We start from the raw sequence: 26434 nt of genomic DNA, 5'->3' as shown, positions 1-26434 counted from the left end.
TTTTTTCCTAATTATTTAGGTTTAAAATGTAGAAGCCACTCTGGATTTCATTACTCATTTTCTAAATAATGCTGGACTCCTCATTATCTCTTACTTTCCCCCTTAACCCCCCAAAAATATGCAAGCTGTAGCCAAGACCTATTGATTTCACTTTGGCAAAATCTCTGGAATATAGGGTCTCTCCTCTCTTGTGACATTGCCATCACTCTAATGTAGGTCCTTGTTACCTCACACAGTACTATTGCAATAGTCTTCTGGTGGGTCTACCTGCCTCTAGTCTCTTTTCTAGTCCATCCTCCATTCATTTACTAAAATGATTTTCCTAAAATGCAGGTCTGATTATGTCTCACTCCCTACTCAGTAAATTCCCATGGCTTTCTATTGCCTCCAGGATCAAATACAAAATGTTCTTTATAACCTCCCATTTCTAAATAATCTTATACCTTGCTCCTCAATACATACTCTTTAATCCAGTGACCCTAGCTTCCTAACAAAAACAAGATACTCTCATCTCTGGCATTTTCTCTCACTGTCTAACACATAGAAGGTGCTTAGTAAATGTTTATTGATTTATTCAAATGCCACACTTTGTAGCCATTTTCTCATTGATGGGCATCCCAGGTTTTTTCCATTTCTTAAGTCTTGAGAATCTATGAAATGCTTTATGAGGTACCATATTAGGGTAAATGCTAAATGATGAAGATATAAGTATATAGTTAGTCCTATTAGAGTTGGGAGAGATTTTATCTTTTAAATATTAAGAATGACCCCTTAATTTTATCACAGGTATTACTTAACTTTTCCTTATTTGGATCTTGAGAGGCTACTTTATGATAATTTACATAATTAAACAAGAGCTATTTTGTAATGAGAATACAGATATTTTTGTCTGTTCATATAGGTATATGTGTGCTTATCGGATGCATGTACATAAGCACACATATGTATATATGCATATCTACACATATTTTAAATTTCAGGTAGTGGCAGAGGTACAAGAGACTATGGATGAACTCTTTCAGTCATATGGTAAGGAAAACCCAGAGACAGAGATGGTGGATTTCTGGCAATCTCAGGTATGTATCTGTTGAGTAATTATTAATAACAATAACTACCTAATTTGTTTATAATGTCTTATAAGGTATATGGAATGTTGTAAAAATCTTAGTATAGTTTTCTGCTATTAAAAACTATTAATAGTTAAAAACTAAGAAAACCATTAGTATTTGGTTCTTACCAAAAGATTAAAAAAATTATCAATCAAGGGTCCCAAGTTCAGATTGGTACTACCCAGAACATATAAAACACCATCACAATCTAGTCCCCAAGACTTTTGCCACTGATGTCTTCTGATTTCTGAATAATGTTGTTTGTTCTTTCTTTGTATATTGATCTCAATTTGAAATATAACAACAAACACACACCATCAGATAAATTTTAAGTCAGCCAGAGAATTAATAGAGTCCCAGGACATTGTCTGAGGGCACTCAAAATGCTTTGTTTAAAGCACCGTAAAGTATCCAAAAGTTTAACTAAATCAGTTAAGTCTGACATCTTTATAATAAAAAACCATAAATAGCTAGAATTGTGCACATTAATTTGGACCATTTGAAGATATTAGGTAATTTATTACTTTTTTGTGTTTATAATATACATATATATGTATGTATATATATATATACACAGACACACACACACACACACACACACCCATAAATATTATCATTTTACTACAAAGGAAGCTTTGGATAGTAGATAAATGGCCTTTAAAAATCAGAAAAACCTAGAATCCCACTTTAGACACATTGGATCTGCAATCCTGGCAAATGTTTAACATTTCAATGCCCCAGGCAACCCTCTTAAGATTATTAAGTGGCAGAACATTTTCTAACCTGAATTGATGGAGGAAATTACCTATAAATCCAAGTCCTTTTCCCCCTCCTTCCAAAAAAGTAATTTATTAATGATTTTACATGTAGGAAATGGTAATGTTTGCTTTTAAAAATTATTTGAAGGCACATTTCTAAGGAAAATCAACTGCTTTGCATTTTATTTCAGTTTCAATGCTGTGGTGTTAAGAACTACACTGACTGGATTAATAGAGAGTGGTTCAACCGCACAGGAAATAATAGTGTCCCCCAGAGTTGCTGCAAACAAGAATTTAAGAATTGCAGTGGACTTCTCAGTGAGCCTCAAGAACTGAACACAGAGGTAACGCTCACCTTGAATCCAAAAAGACATTTCTATTTTTCTAGTTATTTTGCCTAGTGAAATGATACATCTGATTTGGGGAGTGGGATGGGAGAGGGTAGACTGTACCAGACAAGTAACTTCACTGATATATTGGAAATTTTCCTTTGAAGAAACTCTTTGTCAGTGCATATTGGTAACAGTTTGGGAACCTATCAAACCAGAGAGTTGACAGGGCATGGAGAGATTAAGTGACTTGTGCTTAGCCATGGGTCAATAGATTTCAGAAATCTGACTGACAATCAGGTCTTCCTAACTCTGAGGCCATCTCTCCTTCCTTTATGCCTTGCTGCTTCTTGGGGAGCCTGATTTTATATGTTAAAGTCCAACTTGACCATTTTTGTATGTGGGCAAATGATCAATAAGGAAACAATGCCCCCTTAAAGAATTGATGGTTGTTTGATATGTATTCATGAATCCAACATGAAAACTATAAAAAGCTTCTATGGAGTTAGAAAAAAATATATAGTTTATCCCCTACCCACCTACAAACTATTTCATATAATTTGTAATTTTTCCCTAATGTTAATACTTCCTCATAGATAATGACCCTCTGAAACTTTATAGAATGGTTAATATAAATCAAGAATATACTAGAAGGGTCATAAATTGTATGAGATTTTTAAAAGAGAGAAATATTCCTAGAAGAAATGGCAAGAAATTGGACTCCTCCTTAATACATGTCATTATATTATGTTAGACACACTACACTACAGTTGGCTAAAAGAGTGAATATGATTGCTTCCAATCTAGTTCAATAACTTCCTAGGAGATGATAAAAGTTTTGAAGATGTTTCTTTATTTTTTAATATTTTTTCCAAACTTAAAATACACTCCCTAAAAGGAGCATTTTAATATATATAGCAGAACACAAAAGAGTATTTTATATGAAATCAGGAATATCTATTTCATATGCTTGCTTTTTTTTTATCAAGTATATCTACAATGCTACATTCCACATGATACTTTTCAAACTATCCTACTTAACTTTTATTTCTGAACTTTCTATTGTTTTCATCTGTACATTTAAAAAGAGTTATAATAGCCTCCTTTTTTTGTCATCTCTGTTGCTAGACTTTCTTTCCTCTTTAATTTCTTCCTTTACCCATTAAAAGCTGAGAGAAAAAAAGAAGCTTCTAACAGTCAAGTAAAATTAATCCACCCAGTGACCATGCTCTGTGTGTGTGTGTGTGTGTGTGTGTATGTTTATATGTATCTTTTCCTATACCTTAAATCTGTCATCTTTTTAGCAAGTGAGTAATGCATTTAAAAAAAAAAAATTCTGAGAAGGGATTCTTAAGCTTCGTGAAACTGCCAGACAGTTCTACAAAGGAAAAAAAAAGTTTTAAAAAAGTTTTGTGACTCTTCATTATCTTGACCAAAATTTTGAAGTTTTTCAAATTTGTTTTTCTTTATAATGTTTCTGTGTTTGTATAAACTGTGCCCTGGACTCTTCTCCCTTCACCCTGCATCAGTTTATACTACCAGAATTCTGTGAAATTGTGTCTGTCATTTCTTATGGTACAATTATATTTCTCTAAAATAGTTAACTATAAGACCATTAAAGGCACTTCCTGTCAATTTCTGGGCCTTTCTTTTTTCTCTTTTCAGTGCCCCTTTTTAGGATCTGTTTATTTTGTGACTATTTTCTCCTGTTGAATTTGATGTATTTCTATATCAGCTGGGTGGATATGAGTGTGTGCAGACCTTGAATGTTGCAGAAAAGGTGATGCTCATCTAATGTCACTCTTCCCTGATCCCTACTTCTATGTTTATTTACTTTTCCCCACACACATCTGAGTTATGAGAAATGAGTTCTACTCCCTTCTTGTCCACTTTTACATTAATTGTAATGTAGCTTTATCATCCTTCCTTCTCTTTTCCTTCTAAAAACCCTTATAACAACCAACTCATCTTCATGTAATTTAAAAAATTTGTCACCATCTAAAGTTCTGAGTAATAATGTGTTTGTTCTCTTATTAAAAGGCATTAAAAGTATCTTAAACAATTCCTTCCAATTGCACAAATAAATTTACCTTCCTATGTTTTTCTGAATTCATATTTATGTTTCAAAATTCCTACTAAGTTTTGATCATTTCATCAGAAATGCTTTGGAGTTCTTTATTCCACAAAAGAATCATTTTCTCCCTGTAGGATCGATCAAATTTAAGTTTTTCAGAGTAAATTATTCTTGGTTGTAAAACTGTTATCTTTTGCCATTTGGAATTCAGTAAGCCTATATCTTATTTTTGGTGATCATTCTGATTGTTGTTCGTTGGTACTTGAACTGTTTCTTTTCATTTGTAGGACAGTTTTCCTTTCTACATCTTGACTTTTCCCCATTGCAGATTTCATATATTGCAGGTTGTCATTAGAAATTAATGGGAACATTTTGGGAGTTTTGCAGAAGCCACGGACAATATGTGAAGGACAGCAGATAACACATCTTGGAAGGGATAATTGTGTTTTTTCCCCCTTTAACATGGAAGTCTCTGGGTTTCCCAGCATTCCTGGGAGATTCCATTTGAGGTTTCCTTCAGGAGGTGATCAAATTTACTTTGTCCTCTACTTTTAATACAGAGGTTCATATTCTATAGTCCATGAACTTGTTGTTTTGTTTTTACTATTTCAATAATTATATTTCAATAAAATTGGTTTCTTTTGCAATCCTATGTATTTTATTTTATGCATTTAAAAAAAACATTCTGAGAAAGGGTGGTTTTTAGGCTTCATGAAATTGCCGGACAATTCTACAATGGAAAAAAAAAGTTGAAAAACTACTGTTCTAATACATTTTTTGGCAGTTTTCATTATTTATTGAAATGTATTATGAAGCTTTTAGGAAGAAATTTATCATTATTTCAGGGAGTCTTAAATTTGTCTCATGAAATTTTCAAGTTAGTTTTTATACAAAGAGTTTTATCTTTTTTTTAACTTGATCTTGTTCTTCTAATATTTCTTATTGTATGAAATCATTATTTCCTCTTTGATCTATTCTAGGTTTTAGGGGATTCCATGTCTTCTGTACTATTTACCACTTTCTCTTTTAAGCTACTTATGCTTCCAATTATTTTCTCCAGAATTTATATTACTTTTTTTGTTTCTTGTTTAATTTTTGTAGTTCTTGTGGAAAAATTTTTTTTCCTTTTAAATATTTGCATAGCCATAGTACACAACAATCAATCAATAGCAACAAGCATGGGTAACTAAACAAAGTTAGCTATTTACAAAAATAACACCTGTGTGAGAGAGAGAGGAAAAAAATAGAGCTTTACACATTAGCATATACATAAAACAACTAAAAACAGACACTACTATAGCAAATAAAACAATCTAGTAAAATAAGCACAATAGCAAAATAAGAAACAAGCATACTTAAAGATAAAATGATACATATGTATAGCAGTAAACATAGGTAATTACATTCAAGACACATTTCACAGGAGCAGTTCTTGTTGCCTAAAAAAAAAGTGTAATTGTCTTCATAGTTACTAGTAACAATATAACTTGACCTAGATTTTGGTCAAATAAACTTAATTGTCTTGTTAATGACTGATCCTCTAGACTAGAACTAATAAATGGTGGTATGAGTTAAACAAGAGGATCATTATAGACTCAAGTGTCCACACAACACTGGCAGCCTTATCAAATTGACTTCCAGTACATTATTGCTTCATAGATTGAATCTGTATCTAATAGAATCTGTAGCAATTTCTGGCAAGAAAAAAGTTGGTCTGGGTTCAATTCTCTTGCCTTTATAACAATACACATTATCTCCTTCATTGAATACTTCACTTTCAGTGCCCATATCTGGATCAGGAATTCTTTGTATATCGGATTAAGGAATCCCATACTAATGGCCTTTTTTTGGGGGGGGGTGGGGAGGGACAGGGGGATACCTCAGGTTATATCTTGTTATGTTTATTCCAGATAAACAGAGATATGCTGTGCTTTATTATAATATAGGGTTTTGATTCTACACAGGGCAACATAAAGGTTTAGGGAAAATGCCTTGGGTGGGGGTGTGTCTTAAATCTTTCCAAATATTTCATTTTTTTCTTCTCATCAGGGTTGTGCTGTGGTAATGGAATTACGCATAAAGGAACTTATCAATTACATCATGATTGTCATCCTAGGATTTGCTGTTGTAAAGGTATTTGTCTAAATTTTCCAGATGAATTTTCTCTAAAAGGTACCTTATTCAGAGTTGTAACTAAGGTGTTATGACTAGAATATTGCCTAAAATATTAGCATTTAAGGAATGCCTCCATCCCATAGTGGCCCAGAAACTACAGTTCCATGCTATATTATGTATTTCTTGTTTCCTTCATTGCCTTAGCACCATCTTCCAAGATTCATCTTCCCTGCCAAAGTCCATTAGACTATCTATACTTTAATTTTTAAGATAAAGAATAAATTCCTTGATTAAGAATCAGGATAAGTCTTTAAAATAAACATTTGTATAAAATATCATAGTAGGATATAACAACAGTGAGAATATATCAGAAGAGATAGGTAAAGAACTCCCAAAAAATGAAGCACAAAGCAGTTCTGAATCCTGCAGTTCAGATAGGAAGCTGAGCAGAGTGTGAGTTAACAAGGATTCTTGGAGAGGAGAGAGAGCATCTTTCTTGGTGTATTTATTTTAAAAAGATAAATGAATCCCTGAGAAAACCCTTTTCTTTTTCAGTTTTTTGGAATGCTGAGCATCTTAGTGATTGCATGCAGGAAAGAAGAGAATGGCTACCAACCTTTGAATTCTGGAGTGTTTGCTTGAAAAGACATGAGAAAATGAAACTTCACTGAATCATTCAAACCCAAGTGGCTTTTACAGACTGACCCCAAAGAATATTAAAACCCTATGGATAAATATTTTTATTCATATGGACTGAAGATGATGAGCTCTGGAATTTGTCATTCCTTACCACTCTATTCTCTCATTCCATTCTGACACACAATCAGCAATGTACATGAAAAAATAAGACTTGATTAATTGAATTTACATCTAAGTCCCCTAGAATTAATATGATCTGTAAAAATACCACATTAGTGGGGGACAGTTATAGTTCCACAGGAACCGTGCTATAAATGAATGACAGATGTAATACTGAGGATTTGGGTCTTGATGGTGAAATTATATATTGGTTGTGACAACTTTATATGACTATTGATACTTAGCTTTTAAAATTATGAAATATTTCAACTGTACCTGGGGCTCAAATTAGCACATCTTATGCCTAATTGGGTTGTTTAGAAGACTAAATTAAGTTATAACAAAATTGTTAAAATGCTAGCCTGTTTATTTGATTCAGCTGTATTGTTTTGACAAAAGATTATCACTGATGCTCCTCAGTGTGAAAGGCATGCCCAGTTTTACTGTCACAGAATTACAAATCAAAAAGAATTTAAAGAAAAGAGATTTCAGTCATTCTAAATCTAACTTATCGATATTTGAGTGAGAATCCTCTTGACAACATTCACTTTAGAGAATAAGTTTTTAAAAGAAAGAGAATAGCTGAAACTTTTTTTTCACATTATGTAAAAGTTGTCTTTGGTAGTAGGTGAGTTGTTTTACTTTAAATATGTAACATTCCTGTAAACCTACTTTTCAAGCAGCAAAGAAAGGAAATGTGAATTGAGTTTAAAACATTCTGAAATTTTTCTTGCTAAGGATGATAGATTAATTAGGTAGTTCTGGTTAACTATCAATTCTTTTTGGTGGTGGTATGTTAGCCATCTTTTGTTAACAAATTTATAGACTTTTTTCCCCTTTTCTAGCTTTTCTTTTTCCTTTCCTTTTTCCTGCTTCCTCTCCCATTTTCCAGATGTTTAAGCAATTCTAATACGATTACCATGAAAGGTTTATCCTAGTTCCTTTTTTCTATCCTGAACTAGTTCACTTTTATTTAGGTAAAAAAAAAAAATGGCCCTTTGTCCTGAAGGGCTCTCCACATTGGTACCAGACTTAATGTGGACACCTGATTCACCCTTAGAGGTCCACCAGTCTTAATCTCCCCAGTTATAGTACCATTCTGCTTGACCAAATTTTAGCCATGTTCATGTTCACAATTGTCCTGTATCTTTCATCTCATTTTGAATTTTGAAATATTAAGACTTAATTAGACTCATATACATAGATGAATCAATTACAATGTTTATCAGATTACAATAAAATGTTTCTTAAGGACTTATAACTACCTGAAAAACAGACTCTAATACACTTTTCTCCTAAGGAAATAGATTTCTTTTATATAAGATTTTATCTTAAAATTAGTAGCTTTTTTTTTTTTAAGATATGGATACCTTTTAGATTTTAGACAGTTATAAAAAGGCCTCTGTGGCTTTCAGAGTTCAGGTTTTAAATTATCAGTTGGTTTTGAAGTACTAGAGAGAATTATTTTATATGAAGCTGATACTTTAGATAACAAAAAACAAAAAAAACAGCAATTGTCTTCAATAAAATATATGTAGAGGCTTTCCAAACAATGTTCTGTTAAAGGAATAAGTTGCTTTGCACATAATTTCTTATGTTTCTCCTGGCTAATTATGCTTAATCTGGTATGTCACTAGGTAATTAAATGTTTTTTTAAAATTTAAACTTTCATGTATTTGAGCACTGTCTTTACTAATTCTTGAAAAATGACCTTGTAATTTTAACAAACTAATAAAATATATAATACCTAAATATATTTTCAATTACTGTTTCCTTATTTTCATGGATACATTAAAAAAAGAGTTAAAATCTGTATGTCAAACTTATATGTCACTAGAGACCCCAGGACATATGAATACAACCATAATAATGAATATTAATTGGGGTTCTAATATCTGTAGCATGGTGCAGTGGAAAGAGTTTTGGAGTAGGAGGACCTGGATTCAGCACTTCTATGTGAACCCTGGCTAAATCAATCTCACTGTAGATATATAATACATAGTAGTAAATGACCGTAGTATTCTAGTGTTTGGAAATCCAAAGCTCCATATTTTGGAGTAAGAGCTCAATATTTGACAACAATTGATGGAAAAACTGCAGAGCAGTTTGGAAGAAACTAGGAATAGAACAATATTTTAGACTGTATATCAAGACAAGGTCAAAATGAGAAAGGTTTGAACAAGTTGTGGTATATGATTGTGGTGAAATATTCCAATTGTCTGACTCTTGATGCCATTTGGGATTTTGTTGGGAGAGATACTGGAGCAGTTTGACATTTCCTTCTCAAGCTCATTTTTTAGAGATGAAGAGCTTAAGGCTAATTGTTAGGTGACTTGCCTAGGGTCACACTGCTTTAAAATTTTTGAATATCCATTTGAACTCAGGAAGATGAGTCTTCCTAACCCTAGATTCAAAGCTCTATTGTGCCATCTAGCTGCCTCAACAAATTTGTATGAGGCCTTAGATTTTCAATGTGAGCATTTACACCTCAATCAGCTATGGGTACAGATTAGAGCTTGATTTATTGCTTTGTTGATTGCCTGGACTTCTGTTAATAATGCAGCTTACACTTAAAAGTGTGTGAGTGGGTGTGTGTGTGTGTGCACAAGCGCGTGCATGTATATACATGAAATACCTGTTTCCCTGCCTCAGTTTCCCCGAATTGTAATACCTCAGTTTCCCTGCTTCAGTTTCCCTGGTGTCCACGCCCCCTTCCTTGCCCCATTGATACTGAGTTGAAGGCTGGAAGCTCTAGCCACTCACATTCCAAAGAGTCATAAAACTCCAGATGGCTTATCTCAAATGCCTGGATGGTACTCACTTTCTTTTTGGCTCAGACTTCCTGTCTCCTATTCAACCACCTTCTTGACCCCCCCCCCAACCTGTCAGAATTAAAAAGTTATGGTCTTTCCTGGAATTTCTACTCATCCAGTGCTCTGCCCCCCCCCCCTCCCTTGTCTTTGTTTCCCTGATAGTTGGAGCCCTACAAAAGTCTCTGGAATTACCTGCTGGTTGTTTGATCTTTGAGACAAGAGTCCCATTCAGTCAGCTTGAGGGGGAGGGGAGGGGAGGGGGGGAAGGGGGGGAAGAGGTGGATATGGGTCCTATTTGACCGCTAGTTCAAATTCTCCATTATTAAAATATTACAAACCTAATCTCTGTCTTGCTTCAGTCTCTCCAGCATACATACATACACATACTTACGTACACACAATTTTTTTTTTCCCTCTAGAGAGCAGAGTTGCTAAACATTTATCAGCACACTGCTTTGTACGTACTGCTTGAGTTTATCAAGTATCCTGCAAAAGGTTCAGGAACTGAAGTTTTCACCAGACTGTTGGTCTGATAAATGTTGGCAGCAGCAGTACACCTGGCCTTTATATTGCCCTTTAAGGTTTTCAAATTGCTTTGTAAATTGTAATTGCTTACAAATTTTTTGCCTGGCTGCACTACTCTGGGACTTTGACTTTGCCACCATTCCCCAGGAAGTTCATTACTGGGATAAACTTATCACCCAGTAAAAACCTCAATCAGCCTTGGATTTATTTCACCACTTATTCTTGTTATGCCACAGTTCTCTTTAACTGTCCTGACTCAGTTTCCCTGCACTAGTTTCCCTTGCCTCAGTTTCCTTAACTGTTCTGTCTCAATCCCCTAATTTCCCTCAGTCCCCTCTAGGCCATTAAGACTGAGGACTATTTGCTCTAAGGTTATAAATTGTTAGCAAGATAAACAGAGTAGACCAACTGATTCTTTTCTGTCCTCAAGAATTTACAATATCCCTTTAAAATATTCTAAGATACCTCACTGATATCTTTATTTCTGTGTATTCAAACATCCTGTCTCTGGGTTTTTAGGATTTATGGCCTTCTCTATCCTGACAGAAGTTTTCCCACTTCTTACCCCTTCCTTTGTTTAGAGAAAAGGTATTTAAGAAATTGGGGTTCCCCCATTCATTGCTGGAGGCTGGTGGCTGGATGCTGTCAGCTGGATTCTTTGAGATGACAATCTCCTCCAGCCCTGAGACCAACATGGATGTCTTGGTCCCAGTATATCTTTATCTCTGTCTGACTGGATAATTTGAGACGAGAGTCCTGTCCAGCCAATTATACTCTCCCATTAATAAAATATTAAAAACTCTCTAATCTCTCTCCTGCCTCAGTTTCTCCGACATTACATTCTCCGTCTTTACAGTTCTGGGGGGGAGGGGGGAGGGGAGGAGGAGGGATGGGGGGAAGGGAGAGGTGGTGTGTGTGTTATGAACTCCAAACTGTTTAAGGACAGACCTCAGTTCAGAACATTTCTCACCCTGACAACTACTCTGGGCCTTCCCTTGACTTTTAATTACCATGCTAAGATTGAAACACCCTGTGCTTCCTTCCCTCCACGCCCAAGTCTTTTGTGTTTAATATATCACTCACATTTGATTTTAAGCTCCTAGAGGACAGTGACGGATTTTGTTTTTTCGTTTTTGCTCCCCAGGGATTAGCACAGTGCCTCGCACACGGTAGGCATTTAATAAATGTTTACGATTATTGCCTATCATTTGTTTGAGGCTCACAACATTCGTGCTGGCAACCGCAGTTTTCTTATTGGAGAAATAAGGAAAGCCTCCGGGGATGGGAAAGAGGCGGGAGGCGGATGGGGTGCTTAGTGCTCCCCGGATCTAAGGGCAAGGAGCGCTTTGCAGTAAACAGGTCTGTTAGTAAGCTTTTATTAAGCACCAACTATATACGGCTAAGAGCCAAGCATACAAAGAAAGGCTAAAGGCAACGCCTGCTCCCAAAGAGTCAGCCTAAGTGGGAAAAAAAACATGCAAACAACCGAGACCAAAGAGATAATGGGAACCAGTATTTGCTGGGATCTGGAAAGGCTTCTTGTAGAGTGAGATTTTAGCTGAAACTAAAAGCCTAGCAAGCGCTCCATCTCTTGCCCAGTTTGTTCGTTTCAAATTCGCAGGGATCAAAATAGGCAAAATAAACTTCAATCCCAAATACTGGGCGCCCAGGGCACTCGGGATCACCGTGACGTCAGGGCTTCCACTGACTTTAACCTCCATCCTCGTCCCCGCCCTCCTATTCGGACTAGACTCTGGCAAAGTTGGATAGGCGCATGCGTTCGCATATGCTCCCATTCGTCTGCTCGCGCTTCTCGCGAGAGATTGTCGGCGCTTGCGCCCTGCGTGGATGAGGCGCGCAGTTTGAATTGTCTCGCGCCGGAGCTCACTTGTAAACTATTTCCAGTGCTGCGAGTTCACAACGCTGCGTGGCCTGGTCCGATTAATACAGTGTTAGTGGGCTCGTGCGTACGTGAGTCGGCTTCGTCGGCTCCTGGCTGTGAATCTGGAGAAGGGGGGAAGAAAGGGAGAGACAGAGGAGAGCTGCCTGTGATTGGCTGGAATGTGGGCGGGGTCGGGGCGAGGTGCGAGTCCGGAGGAGAAGAGGCGGTTTATTGGCGGGTGACCGTTAGCTCGTGGTTTCTGGGGTTGAACCGACGGGCTTAGGTTTAGTTCCTCCGCCTTTTCATTGCTGCTGGCCTCGAGGCGCTGAGGTGGAGCTCCCGAGACCGGCACGTGACTGCCGGGGCCCTGAGCTTTGTAACCCGTGGTGGTTTGTGCGTCCTCGGCCCCAAAGCACCCTAGCTGCCTGCCAGAGCGGGGCTGGGAGCCGGACCAATTGATGGCGCTCGGAGCAGAAGAGGGGGTGGGGCGGGACCTGTGGAGAAGCTGGGAAGGGGGGGGAGGGGAGATGAGGCTCCGAGCAAGAACCTGTTTGGTGGCTTCACTGACGTATTTATAGAGTGCCCTTAGCCCATGCTCATTGGCTGATCTTTGAAAACTGTCAAAAGTCACTGTGTGTGTGAATATCCAGGTAATAAATTGTCACATTTTAATTTCTTTTCTAGGGAAGTACACACATATATGTGTGTAGCTCTAGATAGGATTTCCTCCTCAAGAAAGCATAAAGCATGGCTGGTGCAGAGCTGGAAGACTTATGCTTTCATATCAATGAAAAAATTTCTCATGTTAAGAAAATTCTGCAACTAAAAAACATAGGTAAGCTTGTAGAACAATGTTGGGCGAACTAATTTAAAGTGACAACTATTTTGTTAGATTTATTCATTTGCCCATTGCTCTGAAGAACACAAGGCATAAAACAAATAACCTTCCAATGTAGTGCATTTCTGATTCTGAAATATAATGAAAATACCAAGAGGCAAGTACAAATTTCAGTTCAACAAATTTTTTTAAATGCCAATGTGTGTAAGACAGCTGGTAGGTGTTGAGCATACAAACATGAAAAGTACATTTTTTCGAGCTTCCCCTGCTTTTTGTATAGGAAAGTTCTTTGAGATGATCATTTTAGAGATTTTTTTTTCAGTGTCTCTTAATTTGCATTTTACCTTTTATGTTCACCAGGACATGATCCAGCCTTAAAGACTGTATTTCGGAAAATTAGACAAGAAATCTCTCTTCTAAATGACCTTTTGAACAAGTTGGAGTTGGAGGTTCAATATCAAGAACATATCAGGAATTCACTTATGGTAACCAAAATTTTTGTCTTGCAAAGGAATACTAAAAAACAAAGTTTCAAAAAAGCATCTCACAATGACAAAACTTTTTCATTATATCCATTATCACAAACCAGTGCTGTACTAAAGTAGATTATAATAGGTTTTTACCTGTATGGCAGAAAGACTACAAAATGTTTACTGCTAGTAGACTATATCCCAGAACCTTTATATGTGTGTGTGTATGTATAAATGTATGTATGTGTATATATGTTGTGTATATGTATATATATATTCTGTCCCTCCCCCTAAAATCTTTATCCCTTAAGAAATGGCTTGATGTATTTCCAATGCTTCAGGTATTGGAGACTTCAAATTTGCAATACAAAGCTAGCAAACCAAAGGAAGTAGTAATTTTTCAGGTGGAGAATTTTGTTTACAGTTTTTATTTTTCTCCTTTTTTTCCTTTATTTCAACTTTAATAAAAATTAGGAGAAGAAAAAAAATTGCCATGTGGACAGCAGAACATGACAGGATTCAAAATATAAAGCAATAAATTTATATTTCAAGAAAGCCTGTGTAATAAATACTGCACATTGTCTTCCGATCTGTCCATCTTTTCTTTGCTTCCTTGTAGATTTTCTTTGCTGTGCAATTTTTACTTTATTCTTTTTTTTTCTCTTCCTCTCCAAGAAAGCTACAGTCAAGCATGGATATATTATTTTTATAAACACACACACATACACATACACACAGTACTATACTTGTTTGTCCTCTTTTTCTTTGAAGGTGAATAACATTCTTCATAACTCCCAAGTCTTTCCGTATTTTTCTAACTCCAGCTTAGCATTTCCTACATCATAACAATATTTCAACCTTACATTGTCCAGTTATTTTAAATAGTCTAAAACATTAATGTGGCTGATATATAGTGTAATTCCCCTATTTTTCTCTTTTGATTAAATCTATTTTAGCTTTGGCTTTATCTGAGATCATGAATATTTCTCTTGTTCTTTTTACATGATAAATTTTACTCCTGAACTTTGTGTGTATCTCTTATTTCCTTTCTTTGCTGATTCTTCTGCTTTGTCTTACTATTAGTACCTACCTTGCTTCCAAGAGGCCTTCCCTTATTTTCTCCCTCCATCCTTTCCTGCCCTCTTTTATCTGTTCAAATTAATCTATTCGAATTAATCTACACACTTTATCTCATTTCCTTTAATCTACATTCCCTTCTATAACCTGTCCCTCCCCTTTTTCTTTCTTTGTAAATTTAATAGACTATTATATCTTTCTGGATATATATGTATTGTTCCCTCGTTAACCCATTCCTGATGAGAGTAGGGTTCCAGGACTACCGGCCTTCTTTTCTCATCTCAATTCCTTTGTGTCAGTTCTTCGTCTTGTACTTCGTATACCATAATTATTCATTTTTACCTTTTCCTATATGGTTTTGCTTTTTAGATAATCATTTCTGTCCCAATCTTTCTTTAGAACTACCCAATTACTAATGACAATCTTAGACATACAGTTTACATTTCCACATTAAAAAAAAAATTAGTCTTTAATGAGTCTCTGGGAAAGTTTCATGGGAAAATGTATAAGACTTATTGGATGCATATTATGCAAAGTTAAACCAAGTATTAGAACTTTTTGAAATTTTTTCTAGTATCAGCTTAACTACTATTGTGAATGAGAATATTTAAGTATCTGAGTATTTAAGTATATTAAGATAATCTTACAAATTAATACAGTCTAATCTTGGTTTGAAAGCCAGAAAATCCAAAACAACGTTATAACTGTAAGGGACTGTAACTAGTCTAATCCACTCATTTTACCAAGGAGGAATCTGAGACTTAGAGCAATGCTATGACCTATTCTTGGTCACCTAGGAGCACGGGAGATTGATTTTCAGCTTTTATGATATCTTTCCTATCCTATATGTCCATGTCATTCCCCTCCTTAAGTATCTATCCACCTTTTTTCATGGTTGTCTATCAGGAAGAGCAAACAGATTATGGAGTTAACCCCTCTTCCGCTTTTTTTTTAATTAAAAAAAGTTGTTTAGTATTTTATTTTTCCCCAGTTACATGTGAAAACAATTTTAATATTCATTTTTAAAATTGTGAGTTCCAGATTCTTTTCCTTCTTCCCTCCCTCATTGAGAACACAGACAATTCTATATAGGTTATCCATGTGTCGTCATGCAAAACATTTCCATAATAGTCATCTTGACAATGAAAACACAGATCAAAAAAATCCCCAACAAAACTTTTGTTAGGGATTTTTTTGATCTGTGTTTTCATTGTAGAAAAAAGTATGCCTCAAAAGCATATGGATTATCAGTTTTTTTCTCTCTGGATATGGATAACATTTTTCATCATAAGTTCTTTAGAGTTATCTTGGATCATTGTATTGCTGAAAATGGTTGTTCCATTCATAGTTTATCATCTTAAAATTGCAATTACTTTGTATACAGTACATTTCATTTTGCATCAGCTCATAGGAGTTTTTCTGGGTTTTTCTGAGCATCCTGATCATCATTTCCCATAGCACAATAATATTTCATCATAATTTTGTACAATAATTTAATGAGCGAGTCCCCAATTGATGGGCATCCCCTCAATTTCCAGTTTCTTGATCCCAGTAAAGAGCTGCTACAAACTTTTTGTACATAAAGTTTTTTTTTTTTTTTTTTAAATCTCTTTGGGGATACAGAGCTAATAGTGGTATTGCTAGGTCAAAGTTTTATTGATCTTTTCAGAAAAGAAGTGTGCATGGTTTTATGACCCTTGGGCCTATTTCCAAATTGTTCCACAGAATGATTAAATCAGTTAACAACTCCATCAGCAGTATCTTAATGTCTTATTTTTCCCAAATCCCCTCCAACTTTTATCATTTACCATTTCTGTCCTATTAGCCAGTCTGACAGGTATATGGTAGGAAAACCCAATTAAAAAAACAAATCTGTTTCTCTCTTTTACATCCTGTCTGACAAAAGAATCTGTCAGAGTTCATAGTTCATCAACTTCACTTAGTATCAGGCTTCATTAAAGACTAATTTCTAAGACCCTACAGTAGATAGGACTTCTTTTTCTTATTTCTAGAAATATATTCTGTGCTTCAGTCAAAGAAGCAAAATAGGAAATGTTCTTACCAAACTTCTTAGACTGTGGAAATAGAAATAACAGTTCATACCTTATAGGATTGTTAATGAGAATAAATGAAATACTTATGAAGCTTGATCTTTTCAGAAGAAAAATACTGTACCTGATGATATATTATAGTGATTAATAAGTTTTTAGTGAATCCTTATTTATCACATTAGAAATTGCTGTCTACATTAGTAGTCTCAATTTTTCTAACCTTAATATTTTAAAGACAATGATATATAGGTTAAATCCTGGATCTTGAGTGGGAAATGTTGAACTTGACATTAAATGCCTACCTATGAAATTTCTGTCTGCATTATTGGGAGACAGATAACATGAATTGAAAGAAATATATTATCACAGCTAAACATGAGGCCACGACCATAAGTTGAATCAAGTTAAACAAGCCCTAAAGAATGAATATAGTTAAACAATTTAAATGGAAAATTAAACAACACTGACTTGATATTAGGAGTTTCAGGGTTGAATCCTTGCTTTAATGTTTAATAGTTACTTGACCAAGGGTAAATTATTTAACTTAATTTCTTCATCTGTAAAATGTGAGAATAATATATGATTATTCTCATATGAGAATATATCTCAGCATTTTGTATACCTTAAATACTACATAAATGTTAGTTTATAAGAATTACATTTTGTTTTTTTAGTCTAAGACACTGATGCATTAGGACTATGACATTGGCAAATATGGGTAAATTTGGGAATATTTGATACCCAGATACAGTTTTCTCTACTGGTAAATGTTAGAATAATTTTAGCTTTGAAAAATAAAAGACTCAGTTTTTAAAATGATACACTATTATGTAATAATCAATGTTCTATGAAAATACAGTGGAGAAAGACAAAATACAATCCAAAAACAATTTCAGAATACAAACCAATCTTTGGTGGTTATAGTCTTCCAATAACTTAGTAATGATTCAGCTTCTTGAATTACCTAATATATTTTTAATTGTGGCAAATATTTGTAGAATGCTGTTTAACTTTTCAAATGAAAACATATAGAACTTGTTTTTCTTTAGGAGTTACAAGAATCCCTTGATGGAAATTACAAAGAGATAAATAACCTTAAGGAAAATATTCCTCCCCATTTGCCCAAAGTAGTCCAGAGCTGGTAAGCATATTTCTACTTACTGAGAAATTCTTAATACTTAAAAATATAAAAATAAGCAATCTAGAGCTTATTCTTTGCCTGAATTTCCTTGTTTATTTATCTTTCAATGTAGGTTTTAACCTAATCATCAAATGAAACTACTTTTGCCAATGTGCTAAGGATTGTTTATTTGCAAAACCCATTGATCTTTACTAAATCTTTTATATTCTTGATCTCTTTGCAGTGTTTAATACTATTGACTAATTTTCCTGGATACATCTGTTTTTCATCTCTCTTCTGTACTTCAGTCTGACATTACTATCTCCTGGAAATTTCTATTTGGCATCTCAAATGTAACATGTCCAAAAGAGAATTTTTTGGCTCCTTCCAAAACTTATCTTTCTTCCTAATTTCCCTATCCTTGTTGAAGATTTCAACATCTTTCTATTCACCCAGCTTTATAACTTTAATCATTCTTAATGCTTCACTTTTTCTCTCTATATCTAATCAATTTTAAAATCTTGAAAATTCCATCTTTAGTGTCCTTCACATCTGTCTTCATTTATCTAATTAAAATGACCACCATCCTCTCTCAAACATTGACCACCTCTTGCTCAGACCTGCCTCTATCCCTTCTCCTTTCTAATTCCTTCTTTAGATAAGGTGGAAACTTATATTCCTAAAGCATTTGACTACATCTTGTCTCTGCTTGGGAATCTTCAATAACTCTCTTGAAGCTTCAGAGAAAAAATAAAATCACTTCTTCATGGTGTTTAAAACCTTTCATGATTTGAGTATATTTTATCTTTCCAGAATCATTCCTTGTTACAAACATTGTTCCAATCTAACTCATCTGCTTGCTGTTGTTCATAGCCAACATTCATCTTTCTGCCTTGTTGCCTTTTTTTACAGGCTGCTCTCTGCAAGTGAAATATACTTCTTAGTCACTTCCATCTCCTGGAATCTCTTAATTGCTTTAAGCCTTAGCTGAATTGCCAAATCCTAGGTGATTTCTTTAATATTTTCAAAAAAAACATGGGAATAGAAAATAATATATAAATTTCTGTGGATTTTTAGTTACAAAAGATGGAATTTAGTCCTATTTAAACATTTGCTGTGAGTATCCCTTTGCTAAAATGCTGGAGACTTCTCATGATTCATATATGTTCTTTCTGTCATAGTGTGGTGGAACCAAGTATTAATTCTGAAGAGCAAGTTAAAATTACAGCATCTGAACATTCAAAGAAACCCCCAAAAGAACAAAAACCAATTAAAGAAATTTTACTAATAACTTCTGATGAATTTGATAATGTGCCTGCGTAAGTATGCAAGATTTTAAAAAATTTAATGTTTTCTTTAATAAAGGATTTCTATATAGTCAACAGTTATGAATTTGATTACATTAAGTGTAATGCCTGCTAGAGACACATTGCCTGAATCATTTAAATTTTTCTTTTTATGAAATTGGTTAATAAGCAAATATGAACAAAAAAAAAAGATTCTATATGAAAATGTGAACTTAGAGGTTTTCAGGTGTATATTACATTTAATAAGGTTGTAACCAAATTTTCTCATTTGTCTCTTTCTAAACTTTTTAATTTTCCTGTAAATTTTAATTTCATTTTTTGCTTCTCTAATACTACACATTAACAACCGTTTCTTCTATAGCAAAGTTTTTCCTTTATACAAATATGTATAGTTATGAAAAATACATAAACATTCTGTCCATATCTAGAAGTATTTCTTTAATATTTTGGTAACTTTTGTTATAATTTTTGTGTCATTTTTTGTATTTTGTACTGTACATGTAGATATATCTGAGAAAGAATCGGTAGGCTTCATCAGACCACCAGAAAAGTTAATGGCAGAAAAGGTTAAGAATCTAGTTCTAATCTACATTACTTCTCATCCAGGAAATGAGAAGCATGCTTCATCATTAGCATTCTGTTGTTTTCCTTATATGGAGATGAGAAAAGCAGTACTGAGTTATAATCACAAAAAAGAATGATATTTGAAACTATTCAGCAGCACAGTAATACAAGCCTCTGCTTCTAACCACTGATTCCAAAGTGGTCAAAGTTGATCTGATTTATGAGGACCTAGAAATAATACCAGAAAAAGATGTCATATTCATTTTAGGGAATTAGAATGCTAAAATAATCAAAAGATAATTAGAGTAACAGACAAGTTTGCTCTTGAATGAACAAGAGCAGACAGTTTTGCCAAGATAACTTGCTGGACATGGGAAATCTCTTTTTCAACAACTCATGGCTATCACCAGATGATCCATATTGAAATCACATTGATTATATAATTTGCAGCCAGTAGTTAAGAGGCTCTGTACAGGCTTGTTAAAACAAGACCCAGAAATGACTGTTGTGACTATCAAATTCTGAATTTCTTAAACTTTAATTGAAGAAAATAGGAAAAATCATCAGAGTTCTGAGACATAACCTAAATAACATCCTCTAAGTATATGAAGTAGAAGTGATGAATAGGTTTAAGGAATTAGATCTGGTAGTTGTAGTGCCTAAAGAATTATGGACCAAGGATGACAATATTGTATAGGAGGCAGCAACAAAAAACATTCCAGAGAAAAAGAAGCGCACGAAAACAATATAACTGATAGATTGAGAAAATAAAGCAAAAAGTAAAGGAGGAAAGACCCACTTGAATGCCGAATTCCAAAGAAGAATAAGAAGAGAGGTTTTCTTAAGCAATGCAAAGAACTAAAACAGTAGAATGAGAAAGGCAGATCTTTTTAAGAAAACGATATAAAAGGAATGTGTCATACAAAAATGGGCATGATAGAACATAAAAATATTTGACAAGAGATTAATAAAGGGTGGCAAGAAAAACAAAACTATGCAAGAAAGATCTTAACATTATTAATAATTATAGTGTAGTTACTGATTTAGAACCAAACATCCAAACTGACCTAAAGCCAGAATGAAGTCAAGTGGGCCTCAGGAAACTTTTCTAACAATAAAATTAGTAGAGGTGTTGTAATTCCAGCTGGGCTATTTAAAATTCTGAAAGATGTTGTTCTTAAAATGCTGCAATCAAATTGTTAACAAATTTGGAAAACTTAAGAGTGGCCACATGATTAAAAAAGATTAGTTTACCCCATCCCATTTCTAAGGGACTGTGTCAAAGAATGTTTCAAGTTACTGAACAATTGCATTCATTTCTCATACAATGCTATGCTTAAGATTCTTCAAGCTTGGTGTCAGCAATATGTAAACTGGCTGTGGTTTTTTGTTTCTTTGTTTGTTTTGTTTTGTTTTGTTTTTCTTTATTTTGGAAGCAATTGGAATTAAGTTACTTGCCTAAGGTCACAGATCTAGTGAGTGTCTAAGGCTATGGCTGGTGCTCTATCTATTTTGCTGTACACTCCCAACTCCCTTTTGAGAGGGTTGGGGACTGCTGATTTCCAAAGAGGAGAGAAGCTAGAGACCAAATTGTCACCATTCAGAAATTATGGAGAGAACAAGGGAGTTCAGAAAATCTACCTCTGCTTCCCTGACTACTATAAAATCTTTGATAGTGTGAATCACAACAAAAAAAGTGGCAAGTCCTCAAAGAGATGAGAGTAGCAAATCCTACTCATATTTTGAGGAATCTGTATATGGGCCAAGAAACAATAGTTAGAACTGAACAGGGAACTACTAATAGGTTTAAGATTAGAGGAGTATGACAAGGCTGTATATTGTCACCTTCTTTAATTTTATATGTGGAGTACATATTGTAAAATGCCAGGCAGGATGAATCAAAAGCTAGAATTTAGGTGACAGAGCAATATCAACAATCTCAGATATGGAGATAGTTATAATTCTGATGGTAGAAAGTAAAAGTAAGAGTAAAGAAGAAAGAAGCTTCTTGAGAGCGAAAGAGGAGAGAGTAAAAACTCATTTGAAGCTTAACATCCAAAAAACTAAGATCTTGGCAACTCATCTCATCACTTCCTGGCAAATAGAGGGAGAAGAAATGGAAGCAGTGTCAGATTTTATATTCTTGGGCTGAAAGATCATTTTAGACAGCAACTGCAGCCATGAAATTAAAAGATACTTGCTTCTTGGGGAAAAAAAGCGCTCTCCCTTTCCCTCCCTCTCCTCCCCCCTTTTCTCCCTCTCCTCCCCCCTTTTCTCCCTCTCCTTCTCCCTCTCTTTCCCTACTCCTTTCTCTCTCCCTCTCTTCTTCTCCTCTTCCTCTCTTCTTCTCCTTTCTCTCCCTCCTTTTTTAAAAACCAGAGAGAGAAAAAAGGGAGAAATGAGCAGGATGACTGGTAGTATATATGATAATTGGAAGATGTTGGAAAGATTAAGTGTAGCAATCAGGGAGATTTAAACTAATTTTAGAAAATAGTAGTTGGGGGTGTTTCAAGGAATCTCATTTTCACAATTTATCAGAGATAATGAAACTGATATATTTTGAACAGGGAAATCAAGAGCAAGCCAGTAAATTGTTTTTGTTATACTCAGTGAAAATATAAAGCATTCTTGTTTGGAACTAAAGAACATATCAAGCATTAGTGGGTAGAAAAAGAATCATGAATAAGTAAGATTATCATTTAGCTTATGAGTTTAGGTCAGAGTAGGAAAAGATAAATAGTGAAGACATGATTAAAGAAATGGGGGATCTAGAGGGTAGAGAAGATTGTTTTTTTAAAGCTCTTCTAACTCAAAATGGAAAGCATTAAATTTATAAGTATCTTTTGCCCTTCTTGCCTTATTCTTTCTTTTATCCTCTATTTCTCTTTGTAGAAAGATAGGTACCTGTAGCATAACATTACAATTAAACATTTTCTTTCCCTGCAATCATTTGAGAATGTCATAAAGAAATAAAGTATTACATTCAGATTTATCTGCCTTTCAGAAACAATATTTTAAATACTTCTGTAATGATAAAAAGCTATTTTGATTTGATGTACAGAAACATAGGTGCTGATAGTCTATCATCTTTATTTAATCTTAGAATGCTAGAGAATAAATCTCTCATTTTCTAACTGGTATGGAATTTTTGAAAATGAGACTAACAGGAAATGAGAAAATTCTCTCTGTTCTAATGCTACTCAAATTCAGTGTGATCTAATTTAGTAAAATATTTTTCAACGAAAATAAAATTTTGTGTGTGGGAGGTACTTTGTATAAACTTTCTTATCCTTGAAATTATTTTCAGATATATGAAATCTCGTCTAACATACTGTCAGATTAATGACTTTATTAAAGAAATCAACAAAGCAGTGGCTAGTAAATATAGAATCCTAAATTTGCCCAAAAAATCTATGAATTCTTCTGTCAGAAATCTGTATCACAGATTTATTGAAGATGAAACCAAGGATACCAAAGGTAAGTGAAAAAATAGATCTTTTCCAGCTGTAGTTAGTATAACTTATTAAGGAATCTGTGTTATGTACTAACTTCATACATGTACTTCATGCAGAACTCTTTATATATATTTATTACATATATTCATAAATTTTTATGGACAAAAGAAATGCATCACTTGATGTGACTAATCTATTATGATGAGTCTTTCCCAACTTAGGATAATAATTTGTCATCCATACTTATGGCCTGCCCAAGCTTAAATTCTGCCACTGTAGCCTTGAGGAACCTAGGATCATTTCCATGACACAATGAAGCATGAGAAAAGGGTTTTAGTGGATGGAATTAATATAAGAACAACCACAGAAGTCAATAATCAGTAAACATTTGTTAAGCTCTTACCATATACCAAGACACTGTGCTAAATACTGAGGATAAAAATACAAAAGAAAAAATAGTTCCTGTCTTGGAGTTTACATTCTAATGGGAGAAGACAACATATAATACAAAGGAATCTTAAAAATTGAAGAAGGCAAGAGAAGAGGGTTGGGGAAGGTCTTTACTGACACAGGAACATGGTAAAGAAGTCAGAGAAGTCTAATAGTAAGAAAGGAGGATATATTCTAACCTCTCCTCAAATGGAGAACTTGGAATTCAAGGCTCCATTTTCCAATTAGAGGAACTGGGGGTTATGATGAAGTGGAGTATCAAAACTGATGGGATCTTGCAGGATGATGACTGAATTTCAAAGGGCAGATGGAACAAGTCAGAAAAGTTCCAAATTAATATAGCCAAATAAGAAATGAGATGTTAAGGGCCTTTCTTAAATTTATTATCTCTTTAAAGACCAGCACTAAGTCTTTTATCCTTAGAATTACAAGAGTTAATTGTTCAGAGTACACTGTTGGAAAGTTAATGAATATATTTTTAAACTGCCACATTAAATATTATGCAACTTCAGCATATAAATTTTTTTTTAAAAAAACATTGTAAGAGTACTAATTGGGCACCACCTGTTAGAAAATGTAATGTTATACAGATTTACAATTTTGTGCATTAGTAACTATTACCTGTAAAGTTAACCTTTTACAAATAAATCTTTTTTCAGGCCAGTATTTTGTGGTAGAAGCTGACATTAAAGAATTCACAAATTTGAAAGTTGACAAGCGGTTTCATGTGATACTAAATATTTTAAGACACTGCCGAAGACTGTCAGAAGTCCGTGGAGGAGGGCTTGTACGTTATGTTATAAATTGATAGGCTTGGGCATATTCACTGACAATATCATATAGACAGTTTTGTAATTCCCAGTTCATAATCTGTATTTTCATTAACTTCTTTAATTTGTTTTGAACTTAATTTGTTGTGCACTTAATAAATATTCTGTTGATCATAAGGGAGATATATATATATATGCACACACACATATACACCCCCCCTCCCCCATTACTGCTATCTAAAAGTACCTTGCATTAATTTACTTTTTCTTCATTTGTTTAATGATGTTCTTTTCTTGTGTGAGGATAGTTTATTATTAACCAACATGATACTTAATGTGACCCAATGTTTCTCTTGCTTGGGTCTTGAATTGCTAATGTGTTGGAAGGATTTGAGTTGTGGAACTAACCCTACAAAGATCATTTTGTTATTGACAAATAAAGTTATAGGTTTTATGAATTGGAAGAATTTGCCTACTCTTATCTATTGAATCCTTTCTCTTGTACTTGTTCTTTTCAAATATTTAAGTGCATCATTTGTATTGTATTAATTTAGGCTGGTTTCTTTGTCCTATTTTCATGTATTTTTTTTCTACTTTCCTTAAAGATGAAAAACACACACATACCTACCTCCTTAAAATACATTATATACAATATATTACATAATACCTGAAACTGGTGAATCGGGAATAAATATTCCTTACTGAACATGCATTTGGGATGTAGAGATCCTATTAAAACTTATTTGTTGATATTATTTATACAGGGATAATTGGATTTCAGGAGAAAGTAAATTCCTTGAGAGCAGGGGCTATTTTGCTTTTTCTGTGTCTTTATTTCTTTGGTGCTTTTTACAGTAGGTTCCTAAAGAATTAGTTGTGTCAGAATAACTCCCCATTAGTTTTTTTTGATGAGGTTATAATATGAAACTGGTGTTAGGTCTAAGGCTTGTTAGCCCTGCCAGGAATGGATAGTGTGGAGTCACAGACTTAAGATAAAGATGTAACTAAAGGTGGTGTATCTCTGGATAGAAATCACCAACTTGTCTACATACCCACAAGCCAATAGAAAGGTACAAAGCAAAGCCATAGGCCTGGAGGAAGGAAATAATGGCTCTGGTCTTCACTGAGCTTAATGTCAAGGGAGAGAATTAGCATCTACTTCTAGGAAGTTGCCAGATTTCCTCCATTTCAACTATATTTAATTGATTATATTCATTTGGGTCTGAATTATCTACCAGAGGCAACTAAAATAGACTTCTCTACTGCTAACCTCCAGTGTGAGAAAAGTTGGTTTTTCCTCAAATCTTCTTTCATAGACTATCTCCTTATGCCTACAATGGTGGTGCAAAACATCCTAGTGACACAAGACAGTTTGCAATTGGCAAATCAAAGAAGTTGATATTCTCCATATCTTTGTGGACAAGTGTGGGTTTGCTATATTATGTGATTGCATTCAAAGCTTGTTGAACAGTTGTCATAAAAGTATTGATTAATGAGCCAGCTACATCTTGGAAGGAAGATTTGTAAAGTTTAGTGAAAGTACACCCCTTATTCTTCATGGCATTTTAATTTTTATGAAGATGTTCAGAGAATCATAGAAACTGTTGGAAGTGAAGGTCCAACAACTCATTTTACAAATGAGAATATTGAGATATAGCAATGGAAAGTGACTTGTTCATAGTCAAATAGTAACTAGAAAGGGGTATTTACTAAGATTGTATAGATGATACAAGTATTCCTCCTAAAAGTCTGTGAACCAATCCTATCCTACCAGTACATGCAGAGTCCAGATGAAAGTGCTCACCTTCAGAGAGTTCATGTGATAAATTGGTAATTCACAGTTCCTAGAAGTCCTATTGATGGAGTTCTCCTAATACTGCTCTTAGATATTGTATAGTTTTTCTGCTGGGATCTTCGTGTTGAATCTGC

General features: G+C 34.4%; 2 protein-coding genes across 3 annotated transcripts in view; both read left to right on the top strand.

Annotated features, from left to right (window-relative positions):
• LOC127543498 (tetraspanin-36-like) overlaps positions 1–8935 on the top strand; it is a 54650-nt gene extending 45715 nt beyond the window's left edge. Inside the window, exons 5-8 of the mRNA XM_051969630.1 lie at positions 981–1076; positions 2059–2211; positions 6320–6403; positions 6941–8935. Coding sequence (XP_051825590.1) covers positions 981–1076; positions 2059–2211; positions 6320–6403; positions 6941–7027 — 420 coding nt within the window. The 3' untranslated portion in view covers positions 7028–8935. The remainder of the gene's footprint in view (positions 1–980; positions 1077–2058; positions 2212–6319; positions 6404–6940) is intronic.
• A 3451-nt stretch (positions 8936–12386) lies between these two features.
• SKA1 (spindle and kinetochore associated complex subunit 1) lies at positions 12387–24972 on the top strand. Of its 2 annotated transcripts, none has more exons than XM_051969628.1 (7): positions 12387–12492; positions 13088–13238; positions 13602–13726; positions 17889–17980; positions 19141–19278; positions 23138–23307; positions 24395–24972. In XM_051969628.1, exons 2-7 carry the CDS (start codon positions 13151–13153, stop codon positions 24541–24543), a joined length of 762 nt encoding a protein of 253 aa, XP_051825588.1. In that variant the 5' UTR covers positions 12387–12492; positions 13088–13150; the 3' UTR covers positions 24544–24972. The 2 variants fall into 2 exon arrangements, with proteins under 2 accessions (XP_051825588.1, XP_051825589.1); XM_051969629.1 differs by having other exon boundaries at positions 12390–12472.
• The last annotated feature ends 1462 nt before the right edge of the window (positions 24973–26434 follow it).

This window comes from Antechinus flavipes, chromosome 1 (assembly GCF_016432865.1).
Source record: "Antechinus flavipes isolate AdamAnt ecotype Samford, QLD, Australia chromosome 1, AdamAnt_v2, whole genome shotgun sequence".
Classification (NCBI taxonomy): domain Eukaryota; kingdom Metazoa; phylum Chordata; class Mammalia; order Dasyuromorphia; family Dasyuridae; genus Antechinus; species Antechinus flavipes.
Note: the sequence above shows the minus strand (reverse complement) of the source record. Positions and strands in the feature narration are given on the sequence as shown.

Excerpts from the sequence above, each read along its gene's own strand:
- SKA1 (XM_051969628.1), top strand. The coding sequence starts at position 13,151 with ATGGCTGGTGCAGAGCTGGAAGACTTATGCTTTCATATCAATGAAAAA. Across the intron at positions 19,279-23,137 it reads GAATTTGATAATGTGCCTGC|ATATATGAAATCTCGTCTAA; the intron begins GTAAGTATGCAA and ends AATTATTTTCAG. Across the intron at positions 23,308-24,394 it reads TGAAACCAAGGATACCAAAG|GCCAGTATTTTGTGGTAGAA; the intron begins GTAAGTGAAAAA and ends ATCTTTTTTCAG.